Genomic DNA, 19,101 nt, shown 5'->3' on the forward strand with positions numbered 1-19,101 from the left:
TTAACTTATGAACACGTTGGATCTAAGATAAACATCATAGTAGACCTTAGGAAGGTTTCAACGGTGGGCTTCACTCTTCCCACAGTTTTCTGTGGTGGGGTCCACTCCAGATTTGGATCTGACTCATTCCTTGTCTCATGCCCTAAAATGATATCTCCAAATGGATGGATGGTGTGGATACAAGACATACATCATGGTGGGTTCAACAGAACTTGGTGACATCACTTTAGCAGCGAGTCTGGCTACTCAACCTGTAATTATCTAATCCGCCTCCGGTGAGCTCATTTTAGGACATGTGACAGAAAATAAGATGTATCCAAAACTTAATTGGGCCACACAATAGGAAATAGTCAGGATTTGTTTACCACCGTTAAAACATGTTTTCACTTCATCTAGTCAAAATGACCTTATAAACATTTTGGATGGAATATAAACATTGAGATGGAGTGTAGGAAGGTTTCAACAGTAGGCATTCCTTTCCCCACTGTTTCATCTTGTATGGCCTACTTGAGTTTTGGATACTCCTTATTTTGGTTGAATGTCCTAAAATCAGCTCGAAAAATGGATGGACGTGTTAGATTTCTCACAAACATCACGGTGGGCCCCTCCCAAAATCCTTACACTGGAACTTCATGCTAAAGGCTTTCGTTAAGAAATCCGTGTCCTTCCATATGCCGGATTTATCGCTAAAGCCTCTTTGCAAAATTCCCTACGCTGGAGACGTAGGTGAGGCCCACCTTCATGTTTGTGAGAAATCCACCCTGCCCATCGATTTCATGAGTTTATTTTAGGACATGGGACTGAAACTGAGGTAGATCCAATAATCAAGTGGGCCCAAAACGTGAGGATTGAACTCCTGATTTGAAATATTTGTGGGACAACATAAGGAATTTATCTATTTTTTTTATGAATAATGATATTTTAATTTTCTCTTAATTACTTAAGTTGATTTGAATTAAATAGAATAATTTTATTTTCATTTAATAAAAAATAATTTGTAAAACATTTCCAAACAGGAGATAGGGGCAAATGTGTCAAATTAACGTATTTCAGACATTTCAGATGTTTGTTAACAAACACATTGTTTTAAATTCGGTACTTAATTTTCAAACTTCTGCCATAATTACCAAACAAGTTTTTTTTACTTCAGATTTCAGATGCAACCTTCAGATTTCATATTTAGGCTTTAGATTTCAGATTCAGGCTTTAGACTTCAAATTTAACAAACGGAGCCTTAGGCTTTCCCCAACTAAGTTTTTTGGGCTGGGCCTACTATGCAAGCTTGGGTTGAGCTCAAGCCATGGGTCATAAGTGTTGGACCTAGTCCAACCTAAACCCAAATCATTACAACCCCTGGGCATATATGGTAGCATGTGTATTAGTTGACTTGTAAATTCATGTGAACTTAGTAAAACTCAATGAAAAAAGAATAATTTGAATTGTTATAGGATATAGCTTCATGGCTTAGTGGTAGATAGATTTTGTTTCAACACCGAGATCATGGGATCGAGTGCCCATGTGGTGTGGGTGTGTGTGGATGTGCATTTTTTAAAAATGTTATAGATGTTTTATACAATAATCAAATATATTAAGTTTGAGGTCATGTTTCAATGATCCAACCCATTTATATAATGGGCTTCACCATGTATTAAGAAATTAAGAAAACTCTCACATTAGATGTTTCAACTCTCTAATCAAATAGTTCTTTTTCTTTGAATATGGACATCCTTTCTGACCACTGCTTTGTATGCAATTTATCAACAATTTAAATCTTTAACATTTTTAAGATAGTCACCATTAGCCGCGTATCGTTAGTCTAAAGGTTTGGATCACCCAATATGACCCCAAGTTCAAAGAATAGAATCTCAAGTTATTGTAAGACCCGTAACCTAGCCTGTACCATTCCATAAACTTCTACGGTTCCCTCTAGTCGAGTTTCGGCGACCCGGGACGAGTAGATAGCATTGGCGCATGCTCTTGAGTCACATCCTGTAAACCCGAGCCGACTCAAAATGAGACCTATGTCATTTTGACCGTGCCGTCGCCGCGGTTCCGACGATGCGTCTTGTGCGTCAATACGATGCTCAGATTATAAGATCCGGCCCGTGCATTATCTAGGCCGTTGATCGCTTGATTGTGGGACCCACCTATTCCTATTGTTGTACTTCCCTAGAAACATTAATTACTATGATGTCACCCTAGGGGTGACATCACCCTACCATACCACCTTACCTTCCCTTTTCCCCATAAGTCAAACTCATTAATTCCCATTACCTCACCATCCCTCTCTCCCATCACTCCCTTACATCATTTCTCTCTTTCACTTCTCTCCATTCCAAGCAATCCCTCCATGGAGCAACCCACGTCCATGGCTCCCATGAGAGAGCTAGTGTGGCCCACCTCCCTATCTCCCATCTCCACCATCCAATGATCATCTCCACCATTGAAATTGTTTCTTTGGGGCTCTATCATGCATTGGCGGAAGAAGGAAGAAGAGATCTCGAGGTGGGTGCTTCTTTCTCTCTCTTTTTCTCTCATTAATTTGGTATGATAATATGGCCGTGTGGCCCATCTGGATGTACCCCACCTTGATGTATGTGATGTCCAAGCCGTCCACCTAATGGACCCTACGGCCGTCCAAGCCATGTGGGCCCCACTTAACGGCAATTGGAAAACATAAATATAAGATTGACCCAAATCAAGTGGGCCATGTCCATGTGGACCCCACACGTGGGACCCACCTTCAACAATACGTGCACACGGTCAGTCCAGCGTCCTTGGACGCTGGACGTTTTTCACAAGTAGGAGCAATGCACTGTCTGCCAAAAAAAAAAAAGGAGAGGGGGGAGAACTTTTGGGGCAGGCTACTTATGTAGGCCCCACCTTGATGTAAAAATCGAATCCACACCATCCATTTCATTTCCAAGCCAATTTTAGGCATTGAGCCAAAGAATGAATCCAATCCGATTTTCTGGCGGGCCCTGGCGGGGGAAACAACTTTTTTACCTTTAAGATCCATTAGGACCCACCTTGATGTCCCTACCCGCCAAAAACATACTGCATAGCGGACTCGTTTGATCCGTCTTAGGCCATGGAATCTAATGGACGGAGTGGATTCTCAAGACACGGGCCCCACATATGAAAAACCTCGAGAACAATAAAAATAAAAAAATAAAAAAAAAAAACCACAAGGACACGCTGCTGTTAGCAGCAGCGTGCGTGGGTGCTGCTGGCGGACAAACGGGCTGGCCTCACGGCCTTAGTTGTGGGCCCCACTGTGATGCTTTTCGAACATCAACGCCATGCATTTGATGGGTCCCCTCGGACCAGGTGGTCTCCCCAAAAATCAGCCGTATACGGAACTCAGGTGGGCCACACCATATAAAATCATGTGAAGATATGCCTAAAACATATAAAATCACTTGGTGGGGCCTACCTGAAATTTGGATGCAGATGAAACTTGTTTTGGACCCCTAATTTTGTGTGACACATACAATGGACGGAGTAGATCTGATTAATGTGGGTCCCACCTAGGATAAATAAATAAATGTATGTATGTGGCATGCATTTGCTACTTGACGTCCAGAGGAGTCTGGACGTCTAACGTTAAACAGGGAGGCCCCCCTTGGCCCCAGTTGTAGACACTACCATGATGTATGTTCTACATCCATGCCGTTCATTTAATAGGTCCCCTTTTATGATGCGTTGGTTCCAAAAATCAGTCACAAAAAGTTCTCGAATGGCCCACACCATCACCTTTCATGCGGTGGTATGCCAAGCCACATGGAATCAACTGCTGGGGTCCACATGCAGCTTGGATCCACCTGAAACTCGGTTTGGACCCTTAAATTGGTGGGACACACATAATGAATGGGTTGGATTTGTGAACTACATCATGGTGGACCCCCAGGACCACATAACCATACCCAAAAAAAAAAAGAATAAATTTGGTGGACAAATAAATATTACAGTGGGCCAAAGGCCCACGTGACCTTATGAACTGGTTGTATGGTAAGTAAACATTGCAGTGGGCCCCTGGCCCATGCGACTTTATCAACAGATTGGATGCAAGTAAACATTTCAGTGGGTCCCATGATCATGTGACCCTATCACAAGGTTGAAAAAAAATAATAATAATAATAATAATAATAAAAATAAATAAATAAAATAAATACTGTAGTGGGCCCCAGGTCTGTATGACCTTATCAACAGGTTTGAATGGAAATAAACATTTTGGTGGGCCCCAGGTCTATAAGACCTTATCAACAGGTTGGATGCAAATAGATGTTATAGTGGCCCAAGTTGGATGATAAATAAATATTACAGTGGGCCCTAGGCCCATGTGACCCTATGACTAGTTTGGATGGAAGATAAACATCATGTTGGCCTCATTTTGGATGGACAGTATGTTGGGCCCTAGGTTGGGTGGAAAATAAACATTTTGGTGGGTCTTACTTAAGACTTATTTATGTATGTGTTGTGTCCACAACTGTGGACCTCCATCATGGAACATGTGACTTATCTATTCCTTCCATCCCTATGGGACCCACTATGATGCATGTGTTTCATCCAGCCGTCCAACCATTTTTGAAAAATGATCCTTTTTTTTAGGTTTGGGACGAAAATAAGTCAGATTTACTTATCAAGTGGACCATAGTGCACGGTGAGGATTGAACGGCTATCTTTGAAATCTTGAGACCCTATGATTAGATTAGATGGGAAATAAATGTGATGGCGGACCTTGGAAATTTTAGTTGTGGAAATCATTATCACCACTTATATTGAGTGTGGCCCATTTAACATACATGGGGCCCATTGATGTGGCCAATTTGATGTATGTATGACCATGTTATGAGGCCTACTTTGATGTATGTTGTGGCCCATTTGTCAGGCCCACTTTGATGTATCTTTATCCATGCCATCCAGGGCAGGCACCCCATTATGATATATATATCAGGGCCCATGGGTCGAGGCCCATTAGTGCTGCCTATTTGATACAACCCACTTGATGTGTACGAGGCCCATTAGGGCGGCCCATTGATGCAAGGCCTATTGTGACATGTATTAGGCCCATGACGCGTGACCCATTTGATGTGTATAAGACCCATGGGTAGGGCCCACATATTATGTATTTGAAGCCCATGAGCAGAGCCCACCTGAGGTTTATATATGGGCCCCATTAATGTGGCCCACTTGTATTTGAGGCCCACGGGTTGCGGCCCATGGGTCGTGGCCCATTGTGATATATACTCGGCCCATACATTGTGGCCCATTGAGATGTGTTTCCGACCCATTTAGTGAGGCCATTGTGAAATATTCCTACTCTTGTGATGAGGCCCATTGAGATGTATTTTTGGCTCATTGATGTGGCCCACTTGTTGAATTGAGGCCCATTGGTGTGGCGTGCGGCCCAATGTATCGACCCACCGTGATGTGTAGGTCCACGTGCTGTATGTGTAAGGCCCACCTGTGATGACTATTTGAGGCCCACTTGTTGGATATTTGGGCCCATCTTATGTTTAACTCTATGTGGACCACTCCTTGGGAGCAATGTTGGTTAAATGTCCACATTGCTGGGCAGTGATGGTTGGATGTCCACATTGTGACCCTTCCTTAGGCCTTATCAGGCCCATTCTCATCATTCTCTTAGTGGGTTAACCCAAATAAGTGGGCCCCATTTACCATGGACGGATGGCTCCATGCTACCAGATTTGATATAACCATGGTCGAGGGCTGATCTTTATATTATGATTGATCAGATGTTCATCTATGGACCCAGTCTTGTCTATGTGACCGGTCGTCGGTGTTGATTATCGAAGCTGATTGTCGGTGCTAATTATCGATGTAGATTATCGGTGTCGATTTGTCGAGGTCGATTGTATTGGCCGGTTCCGATTATCGAGGCCGATTCTGAGTATCGAATTCGATTGCCATGGCCTATTGTCGAGACCTGCATGATGTATATGTGACCCGTAGTTGAGGGCCATTGTGATATGTATTAAGCCTATGATGCATGGTCCATTTAATGAATTCAAGACCCATGTGTAGGGCCCACATGTCCTGTGTTTGAGGCCTATGGGCAAGGCCCATTGTGATGTATTCATGGCCTATGGGCAAGGCCCATTGTGATATGTATTAGACCCATGAGCAGGGTCCACCTGTTGTGTATATGTGGCCTTTGAGTAAGACCCATTGTGTTGTATATTAGGCCCTTGTGTGAGGCCGTGGGCCCATTATATGTTTGACTCTATGTAGGCCATTCCTTGGGGGCAATGTTGGTTAAGTGTCCACATGGTCGAGGTCGATTATCGATGCTGGTTGTGGATACCAGTTATGAGTATGTGACAACATAACATCATGATACATGCCCATACGCATCATCTGCATGTTTGTTATGAGAGGTGGTTGATCATTGCATATGTCATTGAGCATGTTGTTATGAGACTCCCTGATAGGTGGAGGTTATCTCACATGAGCACACGGTATGTGCAGGACTGATGCATGACTGGATTGTATGACTCATGCATCTCGCATTATGATTACTATATGCCCTAGCGACATCAAGGTCGTAGCCTCCACAGGCATATCGTGGATGGCCAAATAGGACACCGAAAATGTTTGGTTCTAGCATACGGGCGCCATAGATGTCCCTGGGTGAAAATCCCTAAACCTCCGTGGCCAGGAGACGCCCCAACGTCGAGACCGAGTGGATACATGAGCGCCCGAGTGCCAAATACCAGGAGGCCGCGTCTCCCACTGTGTCGTGGTCAGTTGGAAAGGGGTGTGGCCTTACTCGCCCGAGGGTAGGGGGCAATACTAGGCTGAGTTTGACCAGCTCGTGAATGGGTCCGCTATCGACGTGCCGGATAGGTATTGGCAGACTATTGACAAGGCGGATAGTGAGGTTTCTTATGCTCACTTGGACTGTGCGGCTGGGAGAGCGGCAGTGCCATTTGGAGTGTACTAAACCCCAGTGATGATCCCAGAGATGAACCGTACTGATATGTGGATTTAGTGAGCAGGAGTTGCATACTCATTCATGCATTCATTCATTCACTATCTACTCGGGTTGGTGGTAAGCAACTAGTTGATACGTGTGCCTTCGCAATGGCCAGGATTTCGGTTGGGGCGCGCGACTAACCTGAGATCAGGAGTCTACCACATTGAGTCTGACTATCCAAATTTAGGTATGGGACTGGTTTGGATAGAAGTCTCTTGTGATGGACCCCATAGCCTGCGATACTACGTACTACCATCCCGACTTCACACTTAAACATGGTCATTCCATTTGCACCGCATGTTGCATTACATCCGTGGCATACGACATCTTGGGTTACTGTGTTTCTACATTTATATGGTTTAGATATGGCTGACGTGTTTGTGAACACATAAGGAATTATATACCCAATTGCATTTATATGGTTATATAGTCTAGGTACGACTGATGCTATTTGTGTTACTCATCAGAAATGTATATTGTATTGCATCCTCTACATTTGATATTTGGCTCTTTATGACTCCTCGTTTGCGTAGCTGTTATATATTGCGTATATATCGATTGGCTCATGGACTTGTTCATATTTCCGCTTACTCTGTTATCGTATGATCTATGATCTTGTGAGTATTTCTGTTTACTCAGATAATTCATGATCTTGCTAGTATCTTTGCTTATTCCGATATTGTACGGTTTATGGATTACCAGTACTTCCAGTTTGTATGATAATGGCATTGTATCGAATACTTGGCACTTACCTTGTGCACACACTTACACCACCCTCTAAGCTTTCTATAAGCTTATGCACGATAGATGCGTGCAGGTGTTTTTAGGTTGCAGCAGCGTTGAGCTTGGAGCGTGCAGTTGTATTCTGGAGCTTTGATTTCGATTTATGTATTTCCTTTTCAGCATTGTATTCAAATGATTATATTAGTGAATATGTGATGATGATGTTGCCTTTATGATTTGGGTATACTTGTGGTTATGCTTATTACGAGATAAATGTACATTGGCAAAAAAAAAAATCCTCCTTGTAGGATCCCAGGATCGGAATCTGGCGTGTGAACGCTAGGATCCGAGAATGGGGTACTACGGAGGCTGTCAGCACCAGATTCGGCAATCGGGATTTCTATGAATCCGATTTCCGGGTTTGGGGCGTGACAGTTATACTAACTATAATATGTTAATGTTTGTAGCAAATCTCATGATAGTAGGCTACCATTAAATAAACTAAGGGTATGGCATGTCTAATGAATGTGAAAAGGAGGGAAGAGAGAGAGAGAGAGAGAGAGAGAGAGAGAGAGAGGTCACAAGATCTATTCATCTTATTTTTTACTATTTAGTGGATCATTCTTATTTTTTTTCAAACAATGTCAAATAATACTAATTTTCATATATGATAAAGAATTAGAGACATGTTAAGTATATTAGGACAAACTAAGAGATACTTATATTTGATATCTAATACATTCATCTAGTCGCCCATTGTAGCTAGCCCAAAAGTTAGGAAAGTTCTGTTATGGCCATGCATGTCCTGTTGGGATTTAGGCCTGCGGAATCACACAGATCTAGATGTAGGAAAGCAATCTAAGATAAACAAGCATACAACGATTTTAACGTGGAAAACCCTTACGGGAAAAAACTACGGCATAAAGTGACAGAGAATTCCCTATGAAAGCACAGATTACAAAGATGGAGGACTTACCTGGCTTGAGCAATTCTCAAATCTCACACTCTTTCCAACCCTTGAAACCCTAGAACCCTTTTAGAAATACTTAAAACCTCTTAGTATAGCTCCTAGTCCCACATACATGCCTATTTATAGGTTTAGAAAGAAACCTAAGCAAAATCGGAAACAATATTCGCAGAATCTGCGTTTCTGTAAACGAATTTGTGTAAACCTTCGATGAAATTGAACCTAGTTCGATGTCATCGAAGAAGGACTAAAACTATTCAGCGAGCAGGGGCGAAAATCTGAATAAAACTCGATGGCATCGACCGGCTTCGATGTCATCGAACCCTCAACTAACAGATTAAAAACATCTATTAATAACAATCTCCACCATGTCTTCAATCTTCAGGCATGTAGCTTCTTGTCCTATTCTCTTATCTCTGCCTCGTATCATAGCTTCATCAATACAGCTTGTGCACACTCCGTCCTCCTTTTTCGCCATCGCCAAGCCCAGAGAAGTTGCACATAACTTGAACTTCTCCGAAGGAACGATCTTGGTGAGCATGTATGCCGGATTTGAATCCACGTGCCCAACCACCTTTGCTCCTGTCTTCTCAAAATAAGACGAAGTCTTCTATACCTCGTATGTATTGAAGTAATCATCTCACCGCCATCCAATATTGTTAGCTGGGGTATTTACTCACAATATCGATAGCTTGTGAAATAAAGACAACGGCATGCATTGCCAACCGCAATCGAATAAAGCTAATTAGACATATCTTGCTTTTTCTCATCTGTTTTGGGACATGTCTTGAGGAAAACTTGAAGTGAACTGCGTAGAGAACGCGCACCGGCTTTACCTGGTCCATCACATCCTTGATCAATACCTACACAAGGTATTCTACCTGTGATTACCAAAACCTGCTCCTCTTCCAGTCTCTATGAATATCTATACCGAGAACCCTCTTTGTAGCCCCCAGATCTTTCATCTCGAATGCCCTGATAACTGAGTCTTCAGTACGTTGATTTCAAACATATCATCACTAGCGATCAACATATCATCAATATACAATACTAAGATGATAAATTTGTCATCACTCAGTGTCTTGTAATAGACACTGTGATTGTATTCACTCTGAGTAAATTTCTAAGTCAACATGAAAGAATCAAATTTTTTATACCACTGTATAGGCAACTGTTTTAGGTCGTACAACGACCTCATTAACCTGCAAACTTTCTTCTCTGCCCCTTTAACTTCGTTGCCCTCTGGTTGCTTCATGTATATCTACTCTTCTAACTTGTCGTGTAGGAATGCAGTTTCGACATCCATCTGTTCCAGCTCAAGACGTATTGGGTAACTAACGCCAACACGAATCTGACAGACACCTACTTAACCACTGATGCGAATATCTTTGTGGAGTCAATTTTTTCTCTTTAAGCATAACCCTTTGCTACTAACTTTGCTTTATATCTATCTTATTTCCTTTTGAATAACCACTTGCATCCAATCACTTTTCGACCCACTGGTAGCTTCACCAGCTCCCATGTGTGATTTTTGTGCAATGAGTCCATCTCATCATCTATAGCCGCCTTTCAATTTTCTGCATCAAGCTCATTAAGAGCCTCCTGAAAGTAGATAGGTCCTCCTCATATGTAATGAGGGCATATGAAATATTAGAGTCATCCTTGTATCTTGCCGGTAACATGCGATCACGTAGTGGGTTTCTTCTCACAAGTGGCTGCTCCACCTGATCTTGTACTTTTATCTGCGCATCTGTCTCTACTTGAGTATCATCTATGTCAAACTCGATGTCTACGGTTAAACTTTCTAGTTCCTCTTGCTCCTTTTAATCATTCTTGTAGAATATAGAGCTTTCATCGAATCTGACGTCATGGCTAGTGATGACCTTGCATGTGACCTTATCAAATAACTTGTAACCTTTCACACCAATGCCATAACCAACAAAGATGTACTTTCTGATTCTATGATCTAGGTTTTCCCTCTCAACTGACGGTACATGAGAGCAAGCCTCACAACGAAATATGCGTAGATCTGAGTAGTTGATTTTCTAACCACTCCATACTTCCTATGGGATTTTACATTCAATTACCATTGAAGAAGACCAGTTCACCAAATAATAAGTTATGTTAACGACCTCTGTCCATAGGTCCTTGCCCAATGCAGCAATACTTAACATGCATCTAACCCTTACTAGGAGAGTCCAATTCATTCGCTCAGCCACACCATTTTAATCGGGCGTATGGCACACTATATTGTGCCTGATGATCCATTCATCTTTGCAATAATCATTAAACTCAGTGAAAGTAAATTCTCCACTATTGTCAGTCCTTAAAGCCTTAATTTTTTGCCCTAATCGATTTTCCACTATTGCCTTTAATTGTTTGAATATGATGAAAAATTCAGATTTATATTTCATGAAGTAAATTCAAACTTTCCTATAGTAGTTATCAATGAATGAGACAAACCATGACGATCGCTCAATGGAAACTTTTGGCAAGGGCCCCCATACGTCAGAGTGCACATAATAAAGCACTCCCTTACATACATATTTTTCAGATTTAAAAAACAATATAGATTATTTACCACATATACAATGCTTACATATATCTAAATCAAAATTTTTAAAAGTTGGAATCAAACATCGATCAGAAAGTACCTTCATGCCCTGCTCACTCATGTGGCCTAAATGAGCATACCACATACATAGAGACGTAGAGTCTTTAATAGCTGTTACTGCTCCACTTGCTGAAGTGCTCCCGATCAACCTGTAAAGGTTTCCGTACTTTTCCGCTCTTATAACCACGAGTGTCCCTTTTGAAATATTAAGGACACCATCAATACCAATAAACTTGCACCCTATAGCCTCGAGTGCACCGAGAGAAATCAGACTTTTCTTCATATTAGGAATGTGCTTGATATCAGTCAAGGTACACTCCATCCTATCAAACATCTTGATGCTCACCATACTAATAGCCACAACGTTACAGGCATTGTCATTGCCCATAAAACCCTATCCACCATTGCATTCCTTATAACTGGTGAACCAACTCCGTTGAGGATTCATGTGATATGATGCTTGAGTGTCAAGTATTCACTCATCTTTATGATTGTCATATAAGTAACTAATCATAGAAACAGACAGAACATCACCACCACTTATTTCTTCATCAAATGTGACAACATTGGCCTCCTTGGAAGAAGCCGCTAAATTTTCTTGCTTTGCTTTAGGATTTCTACAATCCTTCTTCATGTGTTTAGACATCTCACAGTTCTAGCGCTTTAATTTTTCTTTACCCTTACCCTTGGATTTGGATCTAGGTCTAAAAGATCTTGTACCTCGTTTAGAATTTTTGCCCTCGTAATCAGTGCATCGGAAGATGTCCCCATTACGCCGTTTAACTTTCTCATAGCCTTCCCTTGAAAGGCTGAGATAATGGTATCGATACTCAAGGTTTTATTTACGGTGCACATTGTGTCCCTTAATGACTCATACAATGCAGGAAGAGAATTCAACAATATATATATATATATATAGATATATATATATATATATGCATGTTCCTCATCTTTGACTACTTCCTCCATATCCAACAATTTACACATCAATTTATTAAAGTTGCTAATGTGGGCTTCTAGATCTCCACTCTCTTCCATCTTGAAGGTATAACATTGTAGCTTCAAGTGTAGGTGATTCAGAGGACTTCCTTGCATAGATGTTCTCTAACTTCGCTCATAAACTTATTTTAGTTTTCTCCATCAAAATATTATAAAGAACCTTATTCATGAGACATAAACAAATGAAGGCTAAAGCATTACTATCAAGGGTTTCCCATTCCTTATCCTTCATAGTCGGTTTCCGCTCCTCAAGATCCTTTGCTTCGCCTTGCTTGGTTAATAGACTAATCATCTTAACCTTTCATAATTCAAAATTATTTTTGCCCGAGTACTTCTCAATGTCAAACTTAGAATTTCTCATTGTTGCTAATCCTGCAAATTCAGATATGTGCCCCAACGATTGATGTGATACCACTTGTTGGGATTTGGGCCTGCGGAATCACATAGATCTAGATCTAGGAAAGCAATCCAAGAGAAACAAGCACACACAAGAGCACACAGTGATTTTAATGTAAAAATCCCTTATGGGAAAAAACCATGGCACAAGCAATGGAGAATTCCACTATGAAAGCACAAATTATAAAGATGGAGGACTTACCCGGCTTGAGCAATCCTCAAACCTCACATTCTTTCCACCCCTTGAAACACTAGAACCCTTTTAGAAATACTTATAACCTCTTAACATAGCTCCAAATCCCATATACATGCCTATTTATAGGTTTAGAAAGAAACTTAAGCAAAATCGAAAAAAAATTTCATAGAATCTGCGTTTCCGCAAATGAATCCGCGTAAACCTTCAATGATGTCGAACCTAGTTCGATGTCATCGAAGAAGGACCAAAACTGTCCAGCGAGCAGGGGTAAAATTTTGAATAAAACTCAATGGCATCAACCGGCCTCGATTTCATCGAACTGCCTTCGATGACATCGAAGCTGGTTCAATGTCATCGAACCCTCAACTGAAAGATTAAAGACATCTGTTAATAACATGTACCAAAAAAAAGGATATTTAAATTAATTAGTTGATGGTCGACACCCATGTGCTCATATCATATGCATGTTGTATCCCAAGTGATGAGCAACCTAGATTTCACGTGCATTACCACTTAACTTAAAAGGAATTAAATGTGCTATAAGGCATGTCTGTTCCTCTACATCCTTATAAAATAAGCTTATTCCACAATATATATTTAAATATATGTAAAAATTATTTAACTATGTTTGAAATTTTATTGAATTAATTAAAAATGTACATTAAAAGTTATTGAATTACATGTAGAAGTTATTTTACGACTTATGTATCCAGGTAGCCTAACAAATATTGATAGATGCCCTAAAAAGCAAGCCTATATAATCATCGTGTAACATACCGTAGAAAATAATGTACAACCACCGAAAAACCTCCACATTCACATGGTTACCCACATGATGGTTAGATTAACATGATTTTTTAGTGTCCCAATTTAATGAAGAGATTAGAAAAGTTCGATGTCATACACACAATGATTGGACCATATAAATAAGTTAATTGGTCTATATAAATGGAGATGAAATGAGCTAATAATGACTAGTGTAAAAAAGGAACAATCATTTACAACCATGATATAAACTAATCATGATATACGTGTACCTTTCAACTTGTCACATGTGTTTGATATTCAAACTATATTAAAAGTAAAAGCCTCTCATGAAGAATACTTGCGGTAAACATTACCTTGATAAACTCATTGGGTGGGTCACACATGCATGTTGGTCAAATTAATTGATAATTAAATTTGATAGTGTTGACCACTTAATTAATTAATCATCCCTATTCCATCTTCATGATAGGTTAGCCTATCATATAAATGTGAAATTATAGTAAAAATAAATAAATGTCACATGACAAGTGAAGCATGCTTCTTCATTTAAGAAAGTAAACAAACGCACCTTAAACATGGGATCCCAGTAAATAAACCAGGCTTATCCATTGCATGTTGAAGGACCCTGAGCCTTAAAAATATTTCTTTCCCTTTTGAATAAGAGCTCCCAAAACAAGCTCTTGAGATTACATCAGCTGAGAAGTTCCTTAAATCCTCATCAACTCTTATCTCTCCAATGCCACCATTTGTCTCAATTTTATGCTCCCATGATCTCAATAATGGAATTGCAGATTCCACCATAAGCCCTACCATTACCTACAAATATTTCATAAAGAATATTCTAATGAGAGTTATGCACATAGTAAAGAGGTTAGAAGAAAATTTTCTTTAGGAGGCGTTTGGCGCATGGTATTAGATGGGATTAAGTGGGACAGAATTGCATTTGGTCCAGTGCCAATTCCACTCAATGTTTGGGAAGAATGGAAAAGCTTGAAATTAGATTAGATGGAATCGCATTGGATCCCGTGCCAATTCCACTCAATGTTAGCAAGTTGTGTAGGTCCCACCATGATGTGTGGGCTATATCCGCACTGTCCACCTATTTTTCGAGATCATTTTAGAGCATGGACCAAAAAATCAGGTAGATCTAAAGCTCAAGTGGACCCCACCATAGAAAGCAGCGGGGATTGAATACCTACCGTTGAAAACTTCTTTGGGGCCACATAAGTTTTAGATCTGCCTCAGTTTTAAGCCCATGCCATAAAATGAGGTTACAAAACATATGAACGGTTTGGATATAACACATATGTGTTATTCTCAATAGTTTCAAATGATAGTGGGTATATCCATTCAATGTACCACCGTATACAAACATAGCATGGAATTAAGCTTATCACATGGTAACAGGGGACAATCCCTACCATATGTAATAATTACATTTTTTGAATCCCATCCCACCTAATCCTTCCCAATACCATGCGCCAAACACCCCCTTAGATGATATTTTTATTATGTCACAAGGAGCACGCATTATATTTTAACTCTTATGCTTATGGGATGCAAAATGCATGCAAAACTCTCTCATATTTGAATAGACTTTTATGTGCATTTTTTTGTTAAATGTAATATACAAATATAGTAGAAAATTTTAAAAATACAAATAATAAATGCTAAAAGAATTATCTAGAGAGTTGAGGTAAGTTACGGTCGATGTCTTAAAGATGGATTTGTCCCCACAACAAATATCTTTAATGCACTAGGTCTCAATAATTTTGCCCTCGGGGTACAACAATTCTCTTATAATGCCTGATTTTTTTAAAAATAAATTATTATTATTTTTAATTTAAGTGAGTGAGACAGATCTGTCGATCTCATCTTATCTCTCATTCTCCTTATCTCAATTCTCTCTCATATCTCGTAGTCTCCCAACAAACCCTCTCTCTTAAAGAGAGGGCGTGTAAGAGCGACTCAAAGAACCAAAGAAAAAATCATTTTTTTTTAAAGAGAGAAAGTTAGAGAAAAGCTTTTGGAATTTGCCTATTCAAGTTAGTATAATGATCTTTTCTTTGTTTTCTTTCTGAAATAGTTTAATTTGGCATTGATTTATACATTAGATGGATTGGATCAATCAAGTATCCATTGTGTACGTCTAATTCATCCATATAGAAAGGTACACTCATATGCATGCCTTTAGGGCTAATGTCTAGAAAGAGGGATTTTTTCATGATGGACAACAATCGATATGATTTATATAATTTACGAATTTTCTAAGGTCAATCATGTAATGACTTAAAAATTAGATATATTCGACACCTCAATGGACCGTACCGATCATAGATTTACCAAGGTTCTTTCTTAATTTAAAGAAATTAAATTAATATTAGAATAATAATTATCTGCATAAGCTACAACTTGGCACAGAGAATTGTATAACCTGATCTAAAACATATAATTAAATCCTTGCCGTTTATCATATTTTTAAGAATAAAATTAATTAAATTCCTAAACTTCATTCCGATCGGACCATTGAATGGGCTGTATCGATCTGACGAAATGGTAGACAATGAATCATATGTTAATTTATTATGTGAAACCATTGGATGGTTAAAATTTAATTCAATTTATACTGACTATCAAAATCCAGACATTAGATAATGACGATATTCAAATTTGATGATCGATCTAATTATCTAATGGGCCACATTGAGCAATCAATGTAATTATTAAGAATTATAATCAATTAATGTATGGATGGTTAGATTAAGATGATCATCGGTTGTCCATTGAAATTGATCAAGTGACGATCAATTGTTGGCTTTGATCCATCTATCAAATGTGATTCAAACCTTAAATTATTAAAAAAGATAAATCTCCAATATTTCATGTAAATCATCACAAAATATGTAAAAATTCAGAATTTTAAGGCTAAAATAGAATATTTTGCGAAGTCAAGGGATTCTGGTATAAAATTTAGAATATTAGAGAATGTCACCCAAACTTTTAAAACTATTATTGAAAACAACCTGAATCTGCAGAAATTCTACGGGCCTAATTCTAACAACACCTTAATTTTGTAATATTATTTCATAATTTATGAATTCATTTAAATGAGATATATTATTATTTAAATGGATTTATATCGATCAAATATGGGGCCCACCATGTGAACTAGTAAGATTAGAAAATAATTTTCATTTATGTGATTTTAGGAAATTCTAATTCAAATCAAATCATTGGTTTACGGAATCAACTCTACTGCATCTAGGTGAGTTATCCCAATATATTTTCCCTCTCTCAAGTTAAAATAGATTTGTTGAAGATGTGTTGTATGTATGTTTTAATATTGTTATTATGATCTCTTATTAAATTTGATTGAACGAATAATTTTGATAATGTATTATTAATGATGTGATTTGTTCAATATGTTAGTATAGTTAATGATCTGATTTACTATGTTGGTGAACTTATGATCTGTTTTACACACACACACACACATAAAAAAAAAAAAAAAAAAAAAAAAACTAGTGATCTGAATTAATGAATATATATAACTATAAATTGATGGTTAGATATTGTTACCAGTTAGCATCAAACTACAATTATTCAAATCTGAAAATGAGAATGATTACATGATATATCATTCACGACTACTTTATATACTTGTGTATCCATCCTTTATATGCATAATATGTGCTGAATTCCTAGAGAATCTCCTTGGATGGTATACCTGGTAGAATTGTTACCAGAAGCCCTCTATACTAATGGAAGCCTACTCAAGGTGTAGATGTAGGCCTTGCCTATGCCTACCAAATGGTAGAAGCTTGTCAAAGAGCAGATGCGGGTTAACGGGTTTTTAACTCAAGCGAGTGAACAGATTTCCACTTGACGCATTCATACATTCACACATTACATAACATTTGCATTTTCTTTCTAAACTTATATTTATATGATTATTGTTATTTTATTCTAATTTAATATGAATGTGAATATGAATAATCATGTCGGGACTTCTCACTAGGCCTGACTAGCTTATCCTGTATTGATGTAAAATTGTATAGATATGATTGAGGGTGAGCCAGTGGTTTAAGAACAACAGTATGTGATCGAGTTAGAAAATGACCCAAGATACATGTCGCCCTACTTGATAAAGGAAGAAGTTGCTGCCCTAGACCAATCATGCCTATCATTTTCATTCTATTTGTTATTCTTAGATTATTATTGGAATTGATAGTCGATTTCTTATTCATGAAATGTAGCTAAGTATGAATGGAACTTAGATCTATGGTAGTACCACTAGTTAGGCGAATTTTTTCTAAGCATATCAAATAATTTAAGTATAGTTAGCATACAGGTCATAATGTGGATCTCAGGTCCAAAGTACATGCTAAATACTCGAAACCTCAGCCGTGACATCTCATCCATGATAGATGGATTCGATTAGGTGCACACGCGATCTCAATCACACGAATCTAAGCTAGCTCGTAATACTTTGTCCGAAAGAAAATTTGTATAAAGAAACTAAGAGGAAAATTAGAGAGAAGAAAATGAGAGATTTTTCAGTATGTTGTTAAGAAAAACTGAAGGAATCAATAGATGCTCGTTGGGCTCTAGGCATATTTGGGTGATACATTAAATATTTGTCGGTGCATGCCAACTCATTAATTATTTATTAGTGCATGACGACTCTCTACTTATGTGTGTATACATGAATGTAAAAGTGAATGACTCAAAGATACACCACTGCGCTATGTCATGTTACGACCGTGGTCGAGGCCTGTATATGCACTTGTGCGACGTTACACTTATTGCATACTCTTAGTTCCCAATACAAACAACTTGTGAAGGATTCTAATATACATGTTTAAAATTCTCATCTCTTTTTAATGTGGTATTAAACCCAACATTAGAAAATAAAAGGGTGAAATATAAAACCACAAAACAAAAGAAAATTATTTTTTCTATTCTTAAATATATATTTTTAACATTTTTTACTTAAAGAAAAGAAATATAAAAAATAAAAAATATTTTAAATAATATCATAGATAATTTCATAAATGCATTAATATCATCTAAACTCATCTTTTAACACTTGCAATATTTTTTATAAAGAACAAAACACACATGTTTTAGTGTGCATTTTGTACCTCATTAAAAAAAAGCATAAAAATGAAAAGAAAAATGTTTATATAATGTCACAGTTAATATTTTAAGAGTGATGACATAATTTAAAATCAATTTCTAACATTTTCACTCCCATTTTTATGATATACAATATATGTACTCACTCAACAGCCAAGGACTTGAGGTTTTAAAAACACTTAAATTATGTTAATGAAGAAATCATAGTGAAGATAAACTTATTTAATTTTGTGTTTTTGCACTAATATTATTTTATATAAGATGAAAAACACAGAAATCTATGGTAAACTTTAGTGTAA

At 38.3% G+C, this 19,101-nt stretch overlaps 1 protein-coding gene across 2 annotated transcripts in view; it reads right to left on the reverse strand.

Annotated features, from left to right (window-relative positions):
- The window catches only part of LOC131223770 (cytochrome P450 714C2-like), a 44,868-nt gene that overhangs the window by 14,794 nt on the left and 10,973 nt on the right, over positions 1 to 19,101 (reverse strand). For both annotated transcript variants that reach the window (XM_058219265.1, XM_058219264.1), the window contains exon 3: positions 14,232 to 14,479. In XM_058219265.1, the coding sequence (XP_058075248.1) occupies positions 14,232 to 14,479 (248 nt within the window). The remainder of the gene's footprint in view (positions 1 to 14,231; positions 14,480 to 19,101) is intronic.

The sequence above is a fragment of the Magnolia sinica genome, chromosome 13, assembly GCF_029962835.1.
Source record: "Magnolia sinica isolate HGM2019 chromosome 13, MsV1, whole genome shotgun sequence".
Lineage (NCBI taxonomy): Eukaryota > Viridiplantae > Streptophyta > Magnoliopsida > Magnoliales > Magnoliaceae > Magnolia > Magnolia sinica.